The following is a 25,075-nucleotide window of genomic DNA, read 5'->3' on the forward strand; positions in this document are numbered from 1 at the left end:
CCTCCAGCTTCAATTTTCAAAAGAAAAAATGGTTATGATGCCCAGGATTATGAAATGCTACAGTTATCTGGAGTTGGACAGTCCTATAAGTCTGTTTTAGTAACAAATGACCTGGCAGTCTGTGTTCTGTTAACAAGGAAATTGCAGCCGAGAGCTTCACCCATTCTGCACAAGTCACAGGTTGGCAGAGGGTTTGTGTGCAACTAGAGTGCCTCTCCTGAACCAAGGTTGTGTGTTTTTTTCTTTTCCCTTCACTAAATTCTTTGTCTTTGGGATAGTCGTGTCATCTGAAGGCATTTGGAATGTCCCAGGGTGTTCAAACACTCGATATTTCTTGAGAGCCTTCCATGAGCTAGGCATTGTACTTGGCTCTGAGCATTTCAAAATACAATTACTGGCTAAAGAGTTATTAAAAAAAAAACTTTTATATACTAATACACTACCTCCCTGCAATCTATGCAACTGTGGAGTGGTACCAGAAGTTTTCTCAGACTAGAAGCAACAACACGTGTTCAAATCAAAATCGCCAGGCATAAGGGCACTTTCCCACAACTTAAAAGAAGAAAACTTTAATTGCTATATTCTCTGGAGTCTTTGAGCTCATTTCTCACTGGCACAATAAAAAACTGCAGATTGGACGGAAACATAAAATGGCACGGTCTTAACTCTCCTCCTCACCAAACCAAAACACAAATTAAGTGGGAAAAAGTACTTGTAAAAAGTGCTGAGGCGCCGGGGATAACTAGGACTAAGTGAAGTTAGAAATTCTCAGCAGTTCCACTTTGACATCGTTGCCCTGGAGCAGGAAAGGGCACCCGGAGGGGGGTCCCAAGTCCAGCCAGGACGTCCCTGGCCTCCAGCTAGTTGGGAGCTCGGAGGGGGCGCTGCGCGGAGAAGGGCTCAAGGACCGAACGGAAGGAGCCCCGGGCAGGCGCGAGAAGAGAGCGGGTCCGAGGGCGCCGGCGGCTTACCCATAACCGAGCAGTTGACGTCGCGCTGGGAACCACCAGGGCCCACGTGGAAGATCCAGGTGCCCAGCAGGTCAGGATAGGTGCAGTTGGCAGGAGTGTCACAGTGCGCGGTGCCCGCGACGTAAAGAAGCAGCAGGAGGGCAGAGAGCAGCGAGCCCAGCCGGGGACCCATGCCGGCCGGGAGCACAGGAGAGGTGGGGGAGGGAGCGGGAGCCGGAGCGTGGCAGGCTGGGGGCTGAGGCCACTACGGTCGCGCGCGCTCCTTAAAATAGTCCGAGGGGCCGGAAACCAGTGACCCAGCGTGGGCGGAGTCTCGGGGTGGCGGGGGCTGGGCACCCAGGCGTGGCCCCGCCCCTCAGGTAAGGGCTTGGTGGCGCGAGCCCCTCACCTGGCCGCGGCCCGACAGACGGCCTGGGACCCCAGGGTCAGGTTCTCTTGGCAAGGGATGTCTCCAGAGAGGACTGAGGAGCCACTGCTGGTCCGCGCGCGCCCCGGACTGCGCTCCTTGCAAAGTAACGGAGAGGGAGACCCGAGAGAGGAGAGAGAGAGGGAGGGAGAAAGAGACAGAGGTGGGGTGGCGGGGACTAAAGGTCAGAGAGAGACGGACACCGAGAGCTGGGAGGGGGAGGGGGTGGGGGTAGGGGACCGAAAGTGAGCAAAAAGCCCAGAGGGTGAGCGAGCTGGTTAAGTTTGCTTTTACTTCTTTGTCTTCGTTACTTAGTCCTCACCAACTCGGTTAACTTTTCTTCCCTCGGAACAATTTTCCGCGCGACCCCCAGCCACCCCAGTTGTTTTAGAACTGCTCTTCCTTCCGTTTCCCAAAACTTTCACTACCTTTTTTTTTTTCCTGGGTTTTGTCGGTTTCCTGTTAATGTTATTTGCCAGTTAGCCACGGGAAGATTCGACACGTAGTGCTCATTTGCAGTTTGTGCGATTAAGTGTTTTGTGTTTTTTTCCCCTGCTAAAGTTCTAGAACTTAGTTGTGCGCACGCGCACGCACAAACCCACAAGTGCACTTAAAGCTCTTGTTTTACAGCTGAAAAGCTGGAGGCCCAGCGGGGGGAAGTAACTTGGGGGGAGGAAGGGAACCAGCGGGTGGGAGAAAGCTGGTCTTAGGAGCAGATTCTAGGGTGACCAGTCTGATCGCCAGTAATTAATAGGTACCCCTATTTCCAGGTGCCTCCTTGTTCAGTGTAAGTATCACCCTTTCTGTAAGAGCTTCTCTGACTTTCCTGGCTCTTGTTGGAAGTTGGGCTCCTTTCAGAATCTTTTAGGCGTCAGGCCCTGTGCAGCATCAAGGACAGGTGAGGAACAAAACAGACTTTCCTGTGTCCCTGCCCTTTAGGGCACGTGCCTTTTGCCCTCATCACACTGGTTAGAAATAAATCCTTGTATGGCCAGTATTTTGTAAGCATTCAAAGGGAGCAAGTCCACCTCATGCACCTTGATCTCCCTTGATCCTGGCTTGAAAACACCAAGCGTGCTGGGGTGTTAAAAATAAATGCACTTCATAACCTTATCTTGGTCCCTAGGCCTGAAAGCTAATTTTGATTTGGCAAAAGAAGTTGCCCTTGAAAGCTTAGCAGTGGAAATGCTCTCTAATGTCCTCACAAACTGCAAAGGCAAGGGTGGGGCCAACTCTCTATCTCTAGGTTTTATTTCTGTTTACTTAAAATGATAAGCTGACAGCATATAATTAAGCTAAGACACTTACTGTTTAGAGATACACTGACAGCGTTACATTGCTTTCCTAATCTCTGAGAAAGTGTGTCATTTGTTGTTAAAAAACAGTAAAATTTTGTTTTTTAGGGCTGCACCCTCAGCATACGGAGGTTCGCAGGCTAGAGGTTGAATCAGAGCTAAAGCTGCCGGCCCACACCACAGCCACAGCAACTCAGGATCGAGCCCACAACCTCATGGTTCCTAGTCGGATTCATTTGTGCTGCGCCACAAAGGGAACTCCAAAAAACAGTAAAATTTTTTACCAGAGGGAGCTCCCATCGTGGCACAGCAGAAACGAATCCAAGTAGGAACCATGAGGTTGTGGTTAAGAACTCGACACAGTGTCTGTGACGATGCAGGTTCCATCCTTGGCCTTGCTCAGTGGGATAAGGATCCAGCATTGCTTTGAGCTGTGGTGTAAGTAATAGATTCGGCTCAGATCTGTGTTGCTGTGGCTGTGGCTTAGGCAGACAGCTGCAGCTCCAAATTCAGCCCCTAGCCCTGGAACCTCCAGATGCCGAAGAAAGAAAAAAAAATGTTTAAATGTTTTAAAAATTTCTTAAAATGTATATAAGTATTGAGAAAAAGTAATTTATTTCTCAATTTATTATAGTTGATCATCAGGGGAAAAGGGTATTTTAAATAAAATTTGAATACAAGTACATTTCATTTTCTAAAATGCTCATGTAGGAGTTCCCGTCATGGTGCAGGGGAAGCAGTTTGAACTAGGAACCATGAGGTTTCGGGTTTGATCCCTGACCTCGATCAGTGAGTCATGGATCCGGCATAGCCATGAGCTGCTGTGTAGGTTGAAGACATGGCTCAGATCTGACATTGTTGTGGCTGGGATATAGGCCGGTGGCTACAGCTCTGATTGGACCCCTAGCCTGGGAACCAACATATGCTGCAAGTGTGGCCCTAAAAAGCAAAAAAATTAAAATGCTCATGTATAAATGTACTGGAAAACTGAATGAGATTCAGGTACTTGCTCTTTATGTTTCTAAATAGAATTGTAGTGTCATGCGTGACTGAGTTACCTTGCTGTACAGTAGAAAATTGACAGAACACTGTAAACCAGCTATAATGGAAAAAACAAAAATCATTATAAAATAAAAAGAATGATAAAGTCATAATACAATTGATAGGGACCTTTTTTTTCTTGAGAACAGAAATTATTTCAGTGAGTTATAACTCAAATACCTCTTAGTCTAATGCATTCATTTTCCTGTTGGAAAGTGAGTATCCAGAGATAATAATAACTTGATGAATGTCCTAATAGTCTTGTCAGGTGGCCATTCAAATATCATACCTCCATTATTAATGCTAGGCAATTCTTGGTCAAGTTCCCAGCAAAACAAAGAACATTTCTGTTGATTTACCCAGAAGTTGCATTCCTGAAAATTTGGTTTATATTAAAATGATATAAAATGCAAGTGAGTTTATATGCAAATCACAGTTTGGTGCTAGGCTCAGACTGTTACAAGTAGGCTTATAGAGAAGCAATATTGCTTAGCAGAAATTCTCACACTGTGGTCCCAGGACCCACAGGACTGGCAGCATATGCATGTCCTTGAAATTTGCTAGAAATGCAAATTCCTGACCCCACTCATACCTACTGAATCAGAAAATGTCTAGGTAGGTCCCAGCAATCTGAGTTGTAACATCCCTTTCTAAGGGTCCTGACACAGCTACCATTTGAGAATCACTGGCTTAGAGATGAACCACAAGGACTTAAGTCACATGGCCTAAGTTTGAAGCATGGCTCTGCCACTCACCAGCTGTTTGATCTTGAGGAAGTTATTTTACTTCTTTTCGTGGCTTGGTTTTCTCATCTATAACATGTGCATAATTTTACGCCCTATGACCATCTCATCCAGTTTTGAGAAGACTGAGCAAGTTCATACAGATTCTGCGGAGAACTGACTGTATTTATTAATGTGTTTATTTCCATTAGAAAACTGTCTTTATTAATTAGGCAGTAGATTCAAAATCCTGTTCTCCATTGTAATCCTAGCACCCTGAATGATCTCTGACACACAGTAAATTCTCACATATTTGTTGAATGAATGAATAGTATCATGGACATAAATATATCTGTGGTCCATGGTATTTGGCAATGAGCGTCATGATTGCCATATTCCCTCCCTTGTGAATAAGCTTGAAAGCCACTGTTCTTCAATGCATTACAAAACAAAGAAGGATCACAGACACAGAGAAAAAATAACCTATCGGTGTCGAATACCATTTGATATTGATGTCACCTCTGTCGTTGGTAGTCATGGTAACAACCATAGTAATTTCATTTGTTTAGGACTTTACATTTTACCAAAGTTAGTCACATATATTATCTCGTTAATTATTACACAATTGATTGAGAAAGATATTACCTAATTTCCATTTTATCGAGACAAAACTGAGGTTCAGACAATTTATTAGGGAGTAATACCTGTGAAAGAAAAAGTGGAGAGAGAAGAGGAATAGGAAGGGAAAGCCCCAGACTGCAGTGTAGTAAAGGAAGGGGGAATCAGAGAAAAAGAGACTCAGGAATACAACTCTGAGTCTTAGCCTGCCCGGCAGGGAACTCTGGCACAATAACCCATACGGGAACTTGGCTTGGGCAAAGATGGCCAGGCCCTGAGAGCGATCTATGCTGTGCTTAGTCATTGGCCTGGACTGGAAAGTGAAGGTGGTTCCTAAATTCATGACAGTGAGAGTATGTCAGCAAACTGCACTGCTCCTACAGGTTCTCTATTGAAGAGAGTGGGAGCAGTGCACTCCATGGCAGCTACAGTGCAACACTTCTGATTGAAATAAGAGGTTGATTCACAAGAGTAAAAAGAAGGTTGAACTATTTGTTCAGGTCTTGTGCCGTCCCAAGTCCTGTACCCTTTTTGTCCTTCTGATCTCAGAATCACACGTCTAAATTCTCTCTTCTGTGACCTCATGTTCCTGTGCTCACAATTCATTGTAATTATTTGATTGACTGCCTTTTCCACTAACGTCCATTCTTGACATCAGGACATACCTCGAGGTTTTTGTCAGAGCTGGTCAATATTTACTCCTGCATTCTCTCAAAAGGTACGAAGGAAAGGAAGGAAGGCAGTGAGATAAGCAGGAAGGAAAGCAGAAGGGGTAAATAATTAGCTTTCTGTGCATGAAAACTCGGCTAATGAGAGCTTACCCTGGAAAGATCACAGGGTTGCTTAGTAATGCTGCTAAGGTTGGCTGATTGCATGCTACCAGTGTTTCTCAGACTTTTTGTTCTGAGGACCCCTTTGCATTCCTAAAGGTTATGAGGACTCCAAAGAACTTTATATAGATTGTATCTGGCAATACTTACTCTGTTAGAAATTAAAAGTTTAAAAATTCAGTATTGACTTATTCATTTAACGAAAATCAAATGAGAGTAATACTTTAAAAAAAACTAGCTATATTTTCAAAAATAAGAAAAATTAATGAGAAGAGTAACATTGCTTTATAGTTTTGCAAACTGTCTAATGCCTGACTTAATGGATGAGTGCTATATTATCTGCTTCTGTGTTCCATCTGTCAACAATATGTTGTGTCAGTTGGAGAATATGAAGAATATCCAGCATTATGCAGATATGTACTTGAAAAAGGAAGATCCTATGAACTCCTTGAAGGAGTCTCAACAGACCCCCTGGTTCCTCGGATCACATTCTGAGAACTTCTTCATTAGAATAATTTTAGACTCAGATTTCTCACTGCCAACTATTTGAAAAATGTGTGTCCTTGGTCACAAGGTGAATAGGGACAAACAGAGATTGTGGTTGTATGACCACAGACACAATTCCAAGAATGGAAAAACCACTCAAGCTCATTCTCCGCTGATTGTGGGTTACTAGCATCATTTTTTAATATCGGGGTGGGAGTATTCTAGGCTTACTTCACTGAGATATATAAATGAATAAGTAAATGACATCTTTGAATTTGATGAAACAGGAGCTGATGAAGATAGAAAAATACTAATGCTTTCTATTTGAGTAGCTTATCATCATTTGCACTGTACATTGACATATTATGTCAATTTGATAGTCATCTCCCAGATAATATTACTCCCATTTGATGGGTAAGAAAACCAGGGCTCAGAAAGGATAAGTTTCCATGGTCAAACTGCTAGTGAGTGTAGATCTGATAACCAGCAAAAGACTTGTGGTTTTAAGTTGGATTGTTAGAATGGAATTGAGAAAGCAAAGCTTTGCTTCATGATAGTCACATATAAAATTAAGAGAAAGAAATGTTCTATAGAAGACACATGTTGAAGCAGCTGTGGAACTAGGAATTGCTGAGTCTTCCATTTGATCCCATTTTCACTTCACTATTGCCTTTTGTTAAATAAAACACGTGGGGGGGGTTTTGTTTGTTTTGGGGGTTTTTTGGTCTTTTCTTAGGACCGCACCCACGGCATATGGAGGTTCCCAGGCTAGGGGTCCAATCGGAGCTGTAGCTGCCAGCCACAGCCACAGCCACAGACACAGCAATGCCAGATCCGAGCCGCATCTGTGACCTACACCACAGCTCACAGCAATGCCGTATCCTTAACCCACTGAGCGAGGCCAGGGATCGAACCCACAACCTCACGGTTCCTAGTCAGATTCATTTCCACTGCGCCATGACAGGAACTCCATAAACCACGTTTTTGAAATGAAAATTTTGAGAAGCATTACTTTTTTAAAAAGTTTTGTTGAAGTGTAGTTAATTCAAAGGGTTGTGATAATTTCTGCTGTACAATAAGGTGGCCCAGTTATACATACACACATATGCATTCTCTCTCAGAATCTTTTCTCACATAGATTATCACAGAATACTAGGGAGAGTTCTCTGCTATACAGCAGGTCTCTGTTGGCCAATCATTCCATATACCTCAGTGTGCACATGCCAGTCCCAAATTCCCAGTCCATCCCTCCCACCCCTCCACCTGTCCGCTTTGGTAATCCTAAGTTTTTCAAAGTCTGTTAGTTTATTTCTGTTCTGCAAAAAAGTTCATTTATATCCTTTTTTTTTTCTTTAGATTCCACATATAGATGATATCATGATGTTTGTCTTTGTGTGACTAACCACTTAGTAAGATAGTTTCTGGGTCCATCCATGTTGTTGCAAATGGCATTATTTCATTCTTTTTATGACCGAGTGATATTCCGTTGTATATATGTACCACATCTTGTTTATACATTCCTCTGCTGATGGACATTTAGATTGCTTCCATGTCTTGGCTATTGTAAATAATGCTGCAATGAACACTGAGTACATGTATCTTTTCAAATTATGGTTTTCTCTGGATAGATGCCCATGGGTGGGATTGCTGGATCATATGGTAGTTCTGTTTTTAGTTTTTTGAAGACCCTCCATACTGTTTTCCATAGTGGTTGCACCAATGTACATTCCCATCAACAGAGTAGGAGGGTTCCCTCTTCTGCACACCCTCTCCAGCATTTATTATTTGTAGACTTTTTGATGATGGACATTCTGGCTGGATTTGTTTTTGTTTGTTTTGTTTTGTTTTACTGATATACCAGGATCATCCTAAAGGTCATACAGATTAAGAGCAACCCTAAAGAACTAATAAACTTAATGAATGTCTCCACTTTGCTCCCTGTCCACCAAAACCACTCTGGTCCAATATGCTCTCATTTCTTGCTTGTCAACCAAAATTACCTTATAATTTCATCCACTTTTTCTTGAATTTAATGTAAAACCCATGAGCCTTGAAGTATCATCCTTGACTCTTCTTCTCCAAGCTGATCATCTCTCCAAGCTGATCAGCCAGTGTATCATACTGAGTCTACCCTCACTCCTGTGGGTTTTTTATTTAAATGTGAACCATATCAAGGGACTCTCAATACTGACAAGTGGAATACTTCCCAATAGGTTACATTTTGTATCATCTTGGAGTAAAATTCTACAAGACCCTGCATGATCTGTCCAGTCTATCCCTTCATCCCCCACCCCTGTTGTCCCAGAAACCCTTGCCTTCTGTTGATCCTCAAGCCTTTGTCTCCATGACCTCTGGACTTGGCTATCCTCTCTGCCTGAAATAATTTGCCCAACTTTTCCCATGACTGTTGATTCTCACTGTATGAAATTCTCACTGATAAATATTTTATCTCCTCAGGAAAGCTTCCTCTAGCTATAGTATCCGAAGTGGGCTTCTCTAGCTATTCATTTTTTTAAAAACTCTGTTTATTTCTTCATAACCATTATAAATGCCTGTAATTTTTGTACTTTCATGTTTATCATGTATCTGCCTCACTGGAACATAAGCATCATAAGGTTTGGGCCTTGTCTATCTTGCTTACCACTGTAGCCTAGACGTAATAGGTGCTCAATAAATATTATCTAAATGTTGATTGAAACTTCATACTAACTTTAAGAATTAAGATTATTAGAAGTGAATTTTCATGAGGCAAACATTGTGCCACTAGATGATACATTTTATATTTCTCATCAGTATAAAATGGATAAAAAATTCTGAATATGCTTGCAGAAATATTCAATTAATATAAGGGGCCAACTTACCAGCCCCAAGAACATCTGTAATTTTAAGTTAATGTGTCTATGTGGATTAGTTTGAAAGTTGTAGAAGTTGACCTAGAACTCCTTCATAAATGTTTGGTTTGCTATCAGGAAGTCAAGTTATAAACAATGTTGGACAATAGAAAGGCTAAACCTAATGTCTTAGCATTTTCTTTGCAAAGTTTTGCAGTTCAGTTTGACTTCCCTTCTTTCTATGGGTTATTGCTGAAAGGGAAACATCAAGTCAAACAAGGTAAATTCTAAAATAGCAAACTGTAGGTGTCCCCTGGTGGCCTAGTGGTTAAGGATCCAGCGTTGTCACTGCTGTGGTTTGATCCCTGGCCTGGGAACTTATGTAGGCTGTGGGCACAGCCAGAAAATAAATAAATAAAATGAAATAGCAAACTGTAGAGAGTCTTGGCATGAAGAGAGCAAAACCACAACAGAGGGACTGATTAAAAAGTCAAGACTATCAGTTTCTCCTATTGAGAAGGTGTGTTCCTTTTCTAAGAATCAGATTACTTACCCAGATAATGATATGGGAACCATTAAAACAGTTCATTTTAGTAAGCTGAAAATAAGTTGATATTTATTATGACTTTTTGCTTATTTAAGTTGCTAAGATCAAGCCCATACATATATTTCTCATGTTTTTTAAACAACACGGGGTATCCTTAGACTTTAAAAAATAGTTAAATATACAAATAAATAACTTTAGTTCAGACACAATTAAAGTAACAACTTTTGAGTAAAAAATTGAAATCAAATTTGTCATTTTCGTTCCTATTCCTTCTTTCTTTGGTCCATTCTATTTAACCATATTTATATTTTTACTGTATGATGAGATAATAAAACTCAATAAATTACACCAAACACCTGCTGTCGGTGTTCTACAGATTTCCCCCCATCTCCCCTTTTCCTTTCCATCTACACCCTGCCAAGCAAGGAACCCATGTTCCCTCCCTGGTGTGCTACTTACAAATTGTTTACTAAAGTTACCTAATCATTTACAGATATGCATCAGAAGGAGGGCCTATAATGTTCAAGGGCACAAATTCTAGATCCAGAAAGCCAGACTTCGAATCCCGAAGCCACTCCTTACCACCTGTGGGACTTTAACAGGCTATTCACCGTCTCTGCCTCTGTTTCCTCATCAGCAAAATGGGAATAATAGGACCTACCTCATAGGTAGTTTCGACTGAGTTAGTGTGTGAAGTGCTTAGCACAATGCATTCACCTAATTTTAATTCTTTCTTTCACTCTCCCTCAGCCTCATTTCATTTTTAATGAAATTCTGTCATTCGTAAAAATACGTTACGGAGACAGACCTCTTCACATCAAGAAATTGAATTCCTTTAAGAAAAATAGCTGCATAGTACTGCTAAAGCGAAATCACCTGATGCCCACAGGTCCAAAAGGGCATCACGTGAACTAAAAGCTTGTGACGCCAAACCTAGACTTAATACCTAACTTAATTGCTGTTTTGACCTTACCCCCAAGTATAGTCTTAATCAACCAATTTAGATTTTTCTGGTTAGCACCTATGAAGTAATCTGGGTCATTCCCAGTCTACTCCTCAGAGGAAGAGGCAATCTGCAAGATAAAACCCGTGGCAGTTGCTGCCCCAGACCAAAGATATCCTGGCCCAAGGTAACCCTTCCCTTCCTTTTTTTTTTTTTTGGCTAATGACTTTCTTGCCCCACCCTCCTTTCTCCTTCCATTTTGTGCCACTTCTCAGCGCTCTTTTCTCTTCATTAAGTGGAATGCTGCCGGATTCATGCATCCCTGAATAAAGCCATCAGGTCCTCACATTTACTCAGTTGGATTTTGTTTTTAAACAATACTTAAGGCATGTAACACATCTATTTAACTGTTATTAAATGGGTATTTGGGCCACTGGAAAAAATATTGCAATAAGAATTTTTGAATATATATCTTTTCTACAGCTGCTTTTATTTCCATAGGAAAATGACAGGAAGTAGCTGCTGGGTCAGATAGCTATTGGAAGATTAAGTGTCCAGAACAGCCCTAGCAAATAGCATTTCCATCAGCCAGGTCAAAGAGAGTCCACTTTGTATCACCCCCAACCATGTCCCCTGGCCCCCTCATACTTCCTTTCTTTCCTGAGTTGTTTTAAATATTATTTTTTTATGTTTTTTATGTTTTATGTTTTTTATGCTCCATATGCCGCGGGAGCGGCCCAAGAAATAGCAAAAAAAAAGACCAAAAAAAAAATTTTTTTTTAATAAATAAATAAAAAAATAAAAAGTTCCTAATTTAGGTTTGATTTCCAGTTGAGTCCATGGGTTGTTTAGGAATCCATTTCTTTCTCTTTTCTTTTTGTCTTTTTAGTGCTGCACCAGTGACATATGGAGGTTCCCAGGCTAGGGGTCCAAATGGAGCTTCAACTGCTGGTCTACGCCACAGCCACAACAACAAAGGATCTGAGCCACGTCTTTGGCCTACACCACAGCTCACGGCAACACCGGATTCTTAACCCACTGAGCAAGGTCAGGGATCGAACCTGTGTCTTCTTGGATGCTGGTCAGATTTATTTCCACTGAGCCATGATGGGACCTCCCATTTCTCATTTTTTTTTTTTTTTTGTCTTTTTGCTATTTCTTGGGCCGCTCCCGTGGCATATGGAAGTTCCCAGGCTAGGGGTCGAATTGGAGCTGTAGCCACCAGCCTACACCAGAGCCACAGCAACGCAGGATCCGAGCCGCGTCTGCAACCTACACCACAGCTCACGGCAACGCCGGATCGTTAACCCACCGAGCAACGGCAGGGACCGAACCCGCAACCTCATGGTTCCTAGTCGGATTTGTTAACCACTGCGCCACGACGGGAACTCCCCCATTTCTCATTTTAACTGATTGTATTTAAATTGTTTTCTTTTTTTTATTAGATTATGTGCTAACAAGGTAGAGTTGTAAGCATTTAAAATTTTATTAATAGTTTCTTTCTGGCTCAATTTATGGCTGAATTTTATAAAATAAACATTAAAAATTATTTTTCTCTACTCAAAAGAACTTTGATATACCCTCAAAGTGATTAAATCTTTCTATGACCATGCTTAATTTTTTGTCCATTACATCCTTCAATTCTCGAAGTTTGATTATTTCAAAGTAACTTCACTCTAATGAACTTCTCAGCTCTCTCATCATTTGTTTTTAATATTTTAATTACTTTGTTATTTGGTTCATTTCCATTTAACGTATCGTATCTTGTTTGAAACATGTGCTTTTTGCCTGTTCATAGATGTCCCACAATAGCCTTCTCCTCCAGAAATTCCAACTAAGCATGCAACTTCAAACGTACCTTCTAAGAATTGTTTGTCCTGGATATGGGCTTGTTCCGAGACCTAGTTAAGATTGAGGTTAGAGGGAGAAAATGCTTGAAATGCAAATTCACACTGCTATTAAATGCTTTAGGCTTTTAATTTCTAATATGTCTTTTCTTTCCTGATTTTTATGATTTTAACAGGCCTTCTCAATGGTTTGGAATAGACACTGCTAACAAGAGTATTAGTAGTAAACTAAGAAGAACAGAGAAATTGAATGAAAAGTGAGAACATGGAGAGAGGCAAAATGTGCAGGTATAAGTTTTATGATAACAGTTATCATTTGTTGAATGTCTACTAGGTATAGACACTAACATAACACAGCCACACGGTCTATTCCCTATAGCTGCATTATGAAGTAGTGTTATGGAAAAGTGTTTAGAACAGAGGGATTAAGTATCTTGCTAAATGTCATACAAGTTAAGTGGCTGAGCCAGAAAGTTTGACTGATTTCCAAACTGTCTGAGTCCTAGCACCCATTTCTTTCCATGGTGCTATACTACCTTACCTGTATGCAGACTTAAGGAGATATTCTGAAAAAATAGTCATCCATAAATAAAAAATATAATACTTCTTTATCCACAAAACTGTATTTATTTATTTTTGCTTTTTAGGGCTGCACCTGGGGCATATGGAGGTTCCCAAGCTAGGGGTCGAATCGGAGCCGTAGCCACCAGCCTATGCCAGAGTCACAGCAACGCCAGATCCAAGCCATGTCTGTGACCTACACCACAGCTCACGGCAATGCTGGATCCTTAACCCACTGAGCGAGGCCAGGGATTGAACCCGCAACCTCGTGGTTCCTAGTCGGATTCTTTTCCAATGAGCCATGTCGGGAACTCCTGTATTTATTTAATGAATACCTATTCAACATGGTACTAGTGTTGGCAGCCACTAAGTAAGAGGAAATGAGTAGGTATCCTTGGAAGAAAGTAAAGACAAACGGAGACATGTATTTGAAGTACCTCTAAGATATTAGAAGGGAAGTATCTAATAATAAGCTGGAAATATTGCTGTAGGACTCAGGGGAGGGATCATTCAGTCATTTAGATACATAAAACATTAATTGGTCATCTGCTCTATTCAAGGCATAGGCAGGCAATGAGAAGAGCTGCAAGGTGTTTAGACTACCTCAGGTATTGGCTGAATACAGTTTTTATTAGTCCTCCCCCGATAGATGAGAGTTGACATAATAGGAGTAGAGATCACCCAAAGGAAGCCCATAGAACACAGAAAAAAGTGGAGGGAAGAAGCTGAAGACAGCTTAACAATTACCAACATGTGGAGTTCCCGCCATGGCGCAGCGGTTAACGAATCCGACTAGGAACCATGAGGTTGCAGGTTCGGTCCCTGCCCTTGCTCAGTGGGTTAACGATCCGGCGATCCGGCGTTGCCGTGAGCTGTGGTGTAGGTTGCAGACGCGGCTTGGATCCCGCGTTGCTGTGGCTCTGGCGTAGGCCAGTGGCTACAGCTCCGATTCGACCCCTAGCCTGGGAACCTCCATATGCCACAGGGGCAGCCCAAGAAATAGCAAAAAGACAAAAAAAAAAAAAAAAAACAATTACCAACATGTAAGGGCTAAGCTAAAGATCAGGATTTCATGAAGGAAAAATTAGGAGAATCAGAAGGAGGACCAAGAAAGTTAGTGCTATGCTAATGGCAAGGAAGAGGAAGTTGTGAGTCTAAAATTTAATGATGGAATTATTAGTTTAACTGTCCCTAAGTCAGGACTATTTTAGCTTCGCCTTCCAGAACCACATGCTGAATTGGTGTCCTATTTCTTGGGTTCAGGGCAAAGACCACAGCTCTTTCGAACACTGATCAGAAACTTGGACTTGACATCCCTGAAACCCTCTAGAGAACTAAGCAGCATGGCTATTCCTGATGGACATTACTACAAGCATTGGCTCATATTTCGTGGTTCTATTATGTAGATTGAGTAGCATCTTGAACCTGCCCTGTTCCATTATACTGCATGTGCCACATGCTGAGAATTGCTTTAAAAAAATCACTCTCTCGTATCAACTCATCATTTGCATATCTTTATAAAAGGATCCAGACGCATTACCTTGATTTGAACTTTCCAGTTGCTTAGAACCTGAATAAATAGAAATAAATAGGAATTACTGTGCCAAGCTTAAATTTCTTTATTGATTTTTCTTTGAAAATCTTAAGTTGTAGGCAAAAGACCTGTCGCGTAATTGCAAGAGCTAATGAATTAAACTCATCTGCACTTGATTCACAACATGTCTCAAAGTCAAAAAGAAAAGAAAATCTCATTTCCTGTACGATGTTTAAGTTCAACATTCTAGCTCTCTAGAAGGCCAGGAAAATCATTGTTCCCTTTATGGTTATAATTCATAATTTGCTTCAACTGAATCTATTCATAGAGAAATAACTGATTCAAAGGTATTATACATCTCTGAAGAGACAATAATATATTTAGAATCTCTATGATTACCTCTAATTGAAATCTCAATTTGCAGGAGATATGCTATTTTTAATGATAAGAATATTCAGAAATTTCCTGAAGCATTGATGGTATTAGAAAAAGTATCTGACAGAAGCCAGGAAAGCGGGGTTATAATTAGATCTGTGGGAGTTCCCGGCGTGGCGCAGTGGTTAACGAATCCGACTAGGAACCATGAGGTTGCGGGTTCGGTCCCTGCCCTTGCTCAGTGGGTTAACGATCCGGCGTTGCTGTGAGCTGTGGTGTAGGTCACAGACACGGCTCGGATCCCGTGTTGCTGTGGCTCTGGCGTAGGCCGGTGGCTACAGCTCCGATTTGACCCCTAGCCTGGGAACCTCCCTATGCCACAGGGGCAGCCCAAGAAATAGCAAAAAGACAAAAAAATAATAATAATTAGATCTGTGCCATAACTCACATAGTCATCCTGAGGAAGTCAATTCAAACTATCCCTGGGATTCTTCCCTTGATACCTTACTGGATTTTTTTTTTTTTTTTTTCTTTTTTAGCCACTCCATAGGATATGGAGTTCCCAGACCATGGCTCAGATCCTAACCGCAGTTACCACCTACCCCACAGCTGCGGCCACATGAGATCCTTTAACCCACTGCGATGGCTGGGGTTTGAACCTGTGTCCTGCCATTGCAGAGACACTGCTGATCCTGTTGCGCCACAGCGGGAACTCCCTTGCTGGATTTTTTATAAACATTGAAAAATATAAATTGATTTAAGAGATATTTATTAGGCGCTGACTTTGTATCAAGCTCTGTTCTAGCACCAGGGATTCGGTGAAGAACATGCCAAATAAGACTATCACTTTCCTAGAGCTTAAATTCAAGCCAGGAACAAAAATATTAAACAGTTACACCCAGCTAAGTATCACAAAGGGAAGTATCAGAGGCAGTGGTAATATATGGTAGTTTGGGAGACAGGAAAGAATTCTCTGAGAAAAATGACATGGAAGCTAAGATCTGCAGCATAAGCGTTAGATATGTCAACAGTATTCTATGTAGAAGGGAAACATAGAAAGGCGGGAAGAATTTGAGGAAGTGTGAAAAGTTCAGAATAGCTATCACGATGAGTGATGGGGAAGAAGTGAAAGATATGAAAACTTATGAGAACAGATTGTGACATAGCTGGTGAGAACATAAGTTGGTTCAGACTCTTTGGAAAGTCTTTTGGTATAACATGAAATTAAAATCTCAAAAAATATTTCTAGACTTTGATTCAATGATTTCCTATCTGGATATCTGCCTTACTAAAAATTATATGACATGTAGAAAAATATTGAAAAACAATGATATTAAAGTACATATGTAACAGCAAAATCAGGAAAAAAGATACGCAAAAATAGTGTGTGCAAATTAGGACATACATACAGCTAATAAAAATCTATGAAGAGTATATAATAATAATCATATGAAAAATTATGTTATGATATATTTTATAATGCTAAAAAGAAAAAAGCAGGGATGATGCAGGGTGGGCCCAGGTAAATACTGCTGACACCATGGATCTAGATCACAACCTAGGACCCCTCAGATGAGGATATCCTGGTCTCATATAATGGTTACTAGTAGATCAGCCTCGCCTCCCCTCCAAAGAAAGATATTATCTTTATCATCTGGAATGTTTCCAGGAAGAAGAGGAAATCATCTCATTTTTACTATGCTGGTCAGCAAACAAATCTGTTCTTTGACATTTAGGGAGACACTGTTTCTAGCTTCCAAGGCTTTTTGCCATGGGAACAATCTTGAAAAGATAATCTATTACAAGCTCTGTAAAAATGCCATGAAGAATTGTCTCCCCAAAGCCCTTATTTTTATTATTTTTATGATTTTAACTGTAATACTTCTTAATATTTTAGAAAGGATTATGATAAGCACATAATATATTTCATATAGTTGTGTGCAAAATGGAAGGTTGGCTGCGTGATGACCCAGATTTTTCCTCCCTGTATGTGTTTGTTAGCCAGTCTGAGGAAGTTTTGACCACTGAATAGCTGTAATAACGTCTCTGGGCTCCAGTTTCTATTAAATGACAGTTCAAGACTAGCTGCTGTCTAATCCCTAGTCTGCTTTAAATTCTGTCATGTTATTATTCTGTAAGTGTGTATGGGAGGAAGCACCCATAACTTAGTGAACAAAATCAAACTCAAATCACTTTATTTGAAGCAGTTTTTCTAGTTATAATCTCGATTGTATATATTTAAATTAATCAATTCAAGTGATCTAACACATAATCTGTGTGCAGAAAGACCTCTATAAATAGATTTTAAAATAAAATTCAAGTATTTTTTTCCTATTTACATATTAATTCCACAGACTATTTCTGAAACAAAAAAAAGGCTGTGGAGTTCCCGTCGCGGCTCAGTGGTTAACGAATCCGACTAGGAACCATGAGGTTCAGGGTTCGATCCCTGCCCTTGCTCAGTGGGTTAAGTATCCGGAGTTGCTGTGGCTCTGGCATAGGCCGGTGGCTACAGCTCCAATTCAACCCCTAGCCTGGGAACCTCCATATGCTGTGGGAATGGCCCAAGAAATGGCAAAAAAGACAAAGAAAAAGAAAAAAGAAAAAAAAAGGCTGTGATTTTAGAGACGATGTTAACAAGATGTGACAAAAATTACTGTAAACTGAAACATAACAGGCAAGAAAACTAGAAAGTTGAAAAATATGCAATTTATTATTCCATTCAGACCCACGTATGATTTTCTTAATTTGTGAGATGTCATAAGAATATGGTTTCATTGTTTTGTTGTGGAAAGAACACTAGCATTAGAAGACTGAACTTCGGCATCCATTTACTATTATTTTCGGGAATTTCTCTGAGGTTTAGATATTCCTATTGTAAAACAAAGATAGTTTTTAGCATAAAGAGCTGCTAGTAGGATCACATGGGAAAATGTTTTTAAGCTGTAAGATCTACAGTAGAAATGTAGAGGTTTGTTACTATTAAATTGGGTGGTAGTAGAACTAATATACAGAATTACCTATTAAGGAAGTATGAGGCGAGAGAGAGAGGCTGAGTGACTTAAGGAGTATATCTTTGAGCAGATGGAAAACATCAGGCAAAGAGGTATTTTGTTTGTAAGAAGTTTCCATGTGCCAAGAGAACAAAGTTTGGCTTCTTGCTAGCAATTTCCCTACTAGCTCATCAGTGGTATCTGAAATTTCGCTTTTATTTCACCTGCATGATTCATTCCAAGCCCTTCCTAATAATACCAACTCTAATCGTTCCTTCCTCTATACAACGGCTTTATAATGTAGCTGCTTCCACCGAGGGATCATTTAACTCATTTATTTGTCTGTGTCCCCCCAAGCATACCCCTAGAGGTGGGCCTGGGGTGGAGGAGGGGCTATAACCTTGCTATACAGAGTTACTGAGTTGAATCACCCCTGGTTGATATGAAAACACTTCTGAGAACTACAACAAAACCTGCCTAAATCATGATCACTCCATTAACAAAGTATGAAAATCACTTCTAATTTCACCACAGGCTAAAATTATTTTTCCTACATAGCCTCTTAGTGATACTAGAAAAAGGGGGAAAAAGGATTCAGATTTGGGTAAAGCTCAGAGAAAACAGCCTAGCAAGAGAGCCTTCAAATGTGGGAGGTTTCCCCAGAGCAAGACAGGAGGAAAGGGGAAATGGAGCAAAATAAACACCAGCTGCCTTCCTCATATATCTTCCAAGAATCTGCCCTCCTGGCCTTTAACGAAATTCTTTTAAAAAAACAAAACAAAACAAACAACCAAAAAAATGAATATCTGTATGTCCAGGATTTCCAAATACAGATCATATGATTTTATTTCAAGGGGTGTCTGCATTTGAACATAATGCATCCAAATATATGTAAGTAGGTAATATGTCTCACATCCGCACACAGCTCTTTTTCATATGCACATATTAACAGGTCTGTGAACTGGAGATTGGCACTTGCCATCTGCCTCTGCACAGATTGACTCATGAGCTGCTGCAGCTGCTGTCCCTCTACACCCCTGAAAGGAGCTCAGGGCGGAGATCAGGGGTGAGTCACTCTGTGCTCTGGGAAAACCGGCAGAACAGGTCTCCAGATAGATATTTTCAGGATGAGATTTTATAAACCCAATTCTTGCATCTCCTCATATCTAGCAAAGTACTGACATCCTTCATGGTGACGTCTGCTCCTCGTGATTAGCAGTAACATTCACTCGGAGACCAGCAGTGACCTGTAAAATGAGTGCTTGGTGTCATGTACCTCCCCCCTTCACCAAAACCACATATATACCAATATTTCCACCTACATCTTTGGAGCGATATTTCAGAGCTATTTGAAATGCTGCCTCCTAGGCTATAGTCCTCATTTTGCCCCCAAGAAAACTTAACTCTTAGCTTTTATGTTGTGCTTTTTTTTTTTAGTTGACAGGTCCTGTTTTGATTAATACGATACAAATTTATGTAAGGCAATTTATAGAAATGTTTAGTCAAAATGTATGTTTAGCAACGAACTCTAAAGATAGTTCTAAGAAGAAAGAGGTAAAATGGAGGTTGTCAGTGGCATTAAAAATTATTTAAAAGCAGGAGTTCCCTGGTGACTCAGCAGGTTAAGATCCAGTGTTGTCAGGGCTGTGGCTTGAATCACTGCCGTGGCACAGGTTCGATCCCTGGCCTGGGAACTTCCACATTATATGGGTGTGGCCATGTCACAAAAATAAATAGATAAATAAAAATTATATACAATGGTTATTTTAAATTTGAAAAAGTGGAAAGGACTACTGCATACTGTCCTTGAAAAACAGCTTTTGGTATTCTGAATACCAAGAAAACTCAATTTCAAGACAAACTTTACTATCTAGCTGATGATCGTAGGCAAGTCACTCTGCCTCACTGGGTCTGCCTTGACTCAGTTGTTCTGTGTTAGTCAAATATGGCTTTGAATAATCAGGAAAGAGTATTTTGTAATTGTGAAAGTCTCTGAATTTTGTTTAGGAGTGATAATTACTTGCATAAAGACTTGCCAAAATTCCAGTCATTTGAAATTTGGTTATTTGAGTTTCGGCACAAACAGGGGAGTACCTGCTAATTCAGATATTTTGCACTAATTTTTAAAAGATGCACTCCTCGGGGTTGCCGTTGCGGCTCAGCGGGTTAAGAACCCAACATAGTATCCATGAGGATGTGGGTTCCATCCCTAGCTGCAAGTTAAGGATCCAGCATTGCTGAAAGCTGTGGGGTAGGTCTCAGAGGCAGCTCGGATTTGGTGTTGCTGTGGCTGTGGTGTAGGCCGGCATCTGCAGCTCCAATTTGACCCCTAGTCTGGGAACTTCCATATGCCACAGATGCAGCCCTAAAAAGAAAAATAAATGAATAAAATATGCAGTCCTCATAAAAACCTGAGGTAGGTATCACGATGTGCATACACCACCTTGCAGACAGCCCGCAACTTGTAAGTAGCAGTAAGTGGTCAACCTAGGTCAGTGTCCAATCCCCATGCTCTTGCATTATACCACATTAGGCACCCAATTTTTTATTGTATAAAAATAAAAGGAACGTTTCCTATTCTCCAAAACTTGTTCAATCTGACATTATCGTGAACTTTTACTTCTCTCTGCAGATTATCCCTTGAGAAACTGTAGCAGGCCAAGAAACATTTCTATTATTTAACAAGTATTTCTTTCATTAGTGAAAACTTCAAAGTCAAGAAGCTAAACAGTCTGGCAGAGCTCCCAAACCACAAGGCAAGATCTCTCCTCTTTCTGCGAGTCGAGTCCTTTTTAACTTCCTTTGTTTGAAATGAGAGCAACTACCACCCAAATAGGTCCCTAGCTCACAAGGGTGTACTGTGGGATGTGAGAGGGGCTGAACAGTCCTGGAAAGTGGGGGAATGATTCAAGGGAAGAGAAACTGACACAGGAGTGGCTTTAAGAAAAGAGGAAACAGTTTCTGTAGCTGCTGATAAAACTTTCACATGCCCAGTCAAAATACATATGCCACACAAACTCAGTACTAATTTCCCATAACTTATTTTTCTCTTTACTTCAATCTTTTCTTATATAAATGAAGGGTTTGAAAGAAAGGAGAGGATGTTTTTATATGGGAAAGAGCTTTAAATCTTTGGTGTCTTGCTTCCTTCTCTCTAAAAGTGGAGAATTAGACTAAGTTTATTCTTTTGGTTTGGTATGCTGAAATCACAGTTTTAGATTTAGAAATTTATTTTAGCTGGCAATTTATAAAACATTTTCAAACATTTTACATTTTTAGGAATAGACAAAAATAGGCCTTTTTCTTCCAAGCATGGAAAGCAGCAAGCACCTCTTGGTTTTCCTGACAAATGAATATAGTTATGTAATTTAATAGTGTTATTAGAATTGCCTACTTCTAGAATGGAAACATCAACATCTCTGGAATGGGGCGAGGAAAACAAAGGAGGTTTAGCTCAAAGAAAATGTAACCAGATCAAGAGAAAAACAATGCGGGAACTCTTCTCAATTACATTTGCTTAAAAAATTAATACTTTAAAAAACTAGATAAAACAATCATAGTTTAGGAACTATTTTACCATTGTTAGCTTTGCTAATAACCTAAACATGTCCACCAGCTCTGCATCCTATCTCTCCCCACTCTGACAAGTTTCCCCAAATTTCTAAGTCTGCATATTTAGCACAGTCCACCTACCCCTATCCCCCAACTTCTACTAAAGGAAAGGGAAAAGAGAAAGAATTCGAATTGTCTTTCTCAGCTTTTGGGGACTAAGTCCTAACTTTTATCCAGCAGCATCCCTGTTAACTAGCAATTACCTGTTGAATAAATGAGCTGACATCTCTTCAACCTGAAATATCTGGTACAAGCTTTCTTCCCCAGTGGAAAACTGAGAGCCCAGTCTAATCCTCAGCTTTCTGCTTTTGCGCTAAGATACTTGCTTTCATGCACAGGGAGTTTTCTCTGCTTATAGGAAAGGAATAAGGACAAAGCTCGCTCTCTTGCTGTAATTGTCAAGCTGAAGCCTTTCTTCTCCCCTTGGAACTTTCTTTTACTCCTCAGCTATAAATGATTTATTTCTCCTGAGAAAAGACTTAACATTTAACAGGACTTTTTAGTGATTTCACATCAATCCTCCTTTCGAACAGATATATGTAGTCTTCATTAATAATGCAAGAAAATCAAATAGAAAAATGAACCAGGAAAGTCAATTAGCAGTTTAAGTGAAATAAAAATATTTTACTTCTTACCAATTAATTCAAATGCATATTAAAATGAGATATCAAATTTTACCTATAAAAGAGATGGAGTATGAATAAATAGACTGATCATGTCCACATTGAATGATGATGTGGGAAGATAGGCACGTTGCTGCATTGTTGATAGGCACAGCAATGGAATTAGTCTTCTTTAAGAGCAGTTGAGGAGGAGTTCCCGTCGTGGTGCAGTGGTTAACGAATCCGACTAGGAACCATGAGGTTGCGGGTTCGGTCCCTGCCCTTGCTTAGTGGGTTACCGATCCGGCGTTGCCGTGAGCTGTGGTGTAGGTTGCAGACGTGGCTTGGATCCCTCATTGCTGTGGCTCTGGCGTAGGCTGGTGGCTACAGCTCTGATTCGACCCCTAGCCTGGGAACCTCCATATGCCGCTGGAGCGGCCCAAGAAATAGCAAAAAGACAAAAAAAAAAAAAAAGAGCAGTTGACAGTGTTGATAAAAATGTTAAGTGTATGTAGAGCTTTGACTCTATGTTCTATGAGCTATGGGTTCATGATGACACTGCTTATGATAGTGAAATGGTGAGTAATTGAAAAGTAACTTAAGGAAAATCCATACTAGGGACTATTTTTGGAGCTGATCAAAAAAGAATAAGGTAGAGCTTTAAATATAGACATGAAAAGGTAGAATAATGCAGGATGTGAAAACAAACTACTTGGTAAAAGAATATATGACCAAAAAAAAGGAGTTCCCATCATGGCACAGCAGAAACGAATCTGACTCGGAACCATGAGGTTGTGGATTCAATCCCTGGCCTCGCTCAGTAGGTTAATTCATCCATAATGCATTTACGATAATTAAAATTTTGTGTCTATATTCCTTTATTTCCCCCACATAAAATATTTGAATACTTTATCTATGCCATTCGCTTAGCCCAACAATTTCAGTGACTATGTAAACACACACTTGCGCACACGCACACACACACACACGACACCTGCTCTCATAGAGCTAACAGACTGATACATGTTTTTCTTCACTGTTGCATAGAACTCATACCTGTCATTATTTTTCTTAACTTGTTTTATTAGTAATATAATAATTATTTTCAAAGCATTCCCACTGTGGCACAGTGGGTTAAAAATCCAACTCCAGGGAATTCCCTGGTGGCCTAGCAGTTAGGAATCTGACATTGTCACTGCTATGGTGCAGGTTCGATCCCTGGCCTGGGAGCTTCCACATGCCTTGGCTGCAACCAAAAAAAAAAAAAAAAAAACATCTGACTGTAGTGGCTACATTCACTGCAGAGGCACAGGCTCAATCCCCATCTGGCACAGTGGGTTAAAGGATCTGGCATTGCCACAGCTGCAGTGTAGATCACTGCTATAGCTTGGATTCAATCCCTGGCCCAGGAAGTTTCATGTGCTTCAGGCATGGCCATAAAAAAAAAATAAAAATAGAAGCAACTATTATTTTGAATATTCCATCAAATAGAAGTCCCCAAATGTACATAGTTATTGCCCTATGAGCATTTAGGATATATAAATTGAGCATTTAGGATATATAAATCCCCTTTCTCAGTTAATGGGTTAACATAGGCGGACCCTAGAAGGGAAAGAGTTGCATTGATACCTTTCACTTCCTGTGTATCTCCTACTAGTCAAGCACTTTGCATATCCACCTACTTTCATTCTCACGGTACTACTACAGTATTAGTATCCTTGTTTTACCAATGAGAAAAGTAAGTTTAGAAAGATTTTGTAAGGAGATATGACTCACTTCTACTTAAAAAAAAAAATTCCTTTCAAATTGCCCCTTTCAATTCAGGATCTTGATTAATGATTACATAATCATTATGTTTAATCCTCCAAAAGCCCCAGCTAAATATGAATCTCAAAGTTATAGCTGAGGAAACTCAGCGAAAACAAAGTCTTAGGTTCACAAAGGGACTCAATTGACAGGCTGTTAGCATTGGTGAGTGATGCTGTCTTGCTATGAGTGTATGATGGGAAGTTCTCTGTTGCAAGTTTTCCTTGTTGCTGTTACAACATGGACATCCTTAGTTCTGTTTAGGGAGGACCAAGTTATTCTTCCTCCTTCATATGGCCCCAAATTTCCCTTTACATTTTGGTGGAAACTAGAAGGATGAAAAGTATACAGGACCAAGCACTGCTGAAGTACTTGACGTGAGGGGAGCAAAGGCAAAGAGGAGGCGTGAGTTTAATGGAGAGGCTGAGAATAAACTTCGCTTTAAGGCTGCATACTGGTACGATTGTCACTGAATAGAAGGTCCCATTCCTTACACAAAGTGCTACACGTTCTGCCTCTGAAAAACTCCTAAATGAAGAACAGATTTCTCCCCCAAAAGGCAATAGTCTGGAATGTGCAGTCTTTCTCCTCTTCTGCAGAGCTCCCCTATATTTTATAAGTTCACTGAAGAGGATTCAAAACTGCTTCCCCACAGGGTCTGGAAGCTTGGAGTTCAGACTGCATATTCTTTTTTTTTTTTTTTTTTTTTTTTTTTTTTTTGTGGCCACAATCGTGCCATGTGGAAGTTCCCAGGCCAGGGCTTGAACCTGCATTGCAGCAGCAACCTGAGCTACTGCAGTGACAACATTGGATCCTTAACCTACTGCACCACAAGGGAACTCCATGGGCACATTCACTTGTTAAAGGACAGACTTGCCACTCGTTTCAGTTGTGCCTAAGGATATTAAGTTCATATTAAGTTATGCCAACCTACTTTGCTTCTCCAGAAGCAGAAGAGTAGTGGTTATGGGCATAGAAATTCAAGTTACAAGATTTTAATTACCATCCCTGGTCTGTTCCTGATTAAATTTTGGCAATTTATTGCACTTCCGAAC

General features: G+C 40.5%; 1 protein-coding gene and 1 long non-coding RNA gene across 10 annotated transcripts in view; one reads left to right on the forward strand and one right to left on the reverse strand.

Moving 5' to 3' along the window:
• The window catches only part of CTSC (cathepsin C), a 35,169-nt gene extending 33,632 nt beyond the window's left edge, over positions 1-1,537 (reverse strand). For both annotated transcript variants that reach the window (XM_003129741.3, XM_013979241.2), the window contains exon 1: positions 972-1,537. In XM_003129741.3, coding sequence (XP_003129789.1) covers positions 972-1,143 — 172 coding nt within the window. In that variant the 5' untranslated portion in view covers positions 1,144-1,537. The remainder of the gene's footprint in view (positions 1-971) is intronic.
• The window catches only part of LOC102160855, a 156,890-nt gene continuing 133,407 nt past the window's right edge, over positions 1,593-25,075 (forward strand). For 7 of the 8 annotated variants that reach the window (XR_002346978.1, XR_002346979.1, XR_002346974.1 and 4 more), the window contains exons 1-2: positions 1,629-2,275; positions 12,714-12,825. This is a non-coding gene — a long non-coding RNA (uncharacterized LOC102160855). Of the gene's footprint in view, positions 2,276-12,713; positions 12,826-25,075 lie in introns of all 8 variants that reach the window. The other variant, XR_002346973.1, reaches the window with a different exon arrangement.

Source organism: Sus scrofa, chromosome 9 (genome assembly GCF_000003025.6).
Source record: "Sus scrofa isolate TJ Tabasco breed Duroc chromosome 9, Sscrofa11.1, whole genome shotgun sequence".
Lineage (NCBI taxonomy): Eukaryota > Metazoa > Chordata > Mammalia > Artiodactyla > Suidae > Sus > Sus scrofa.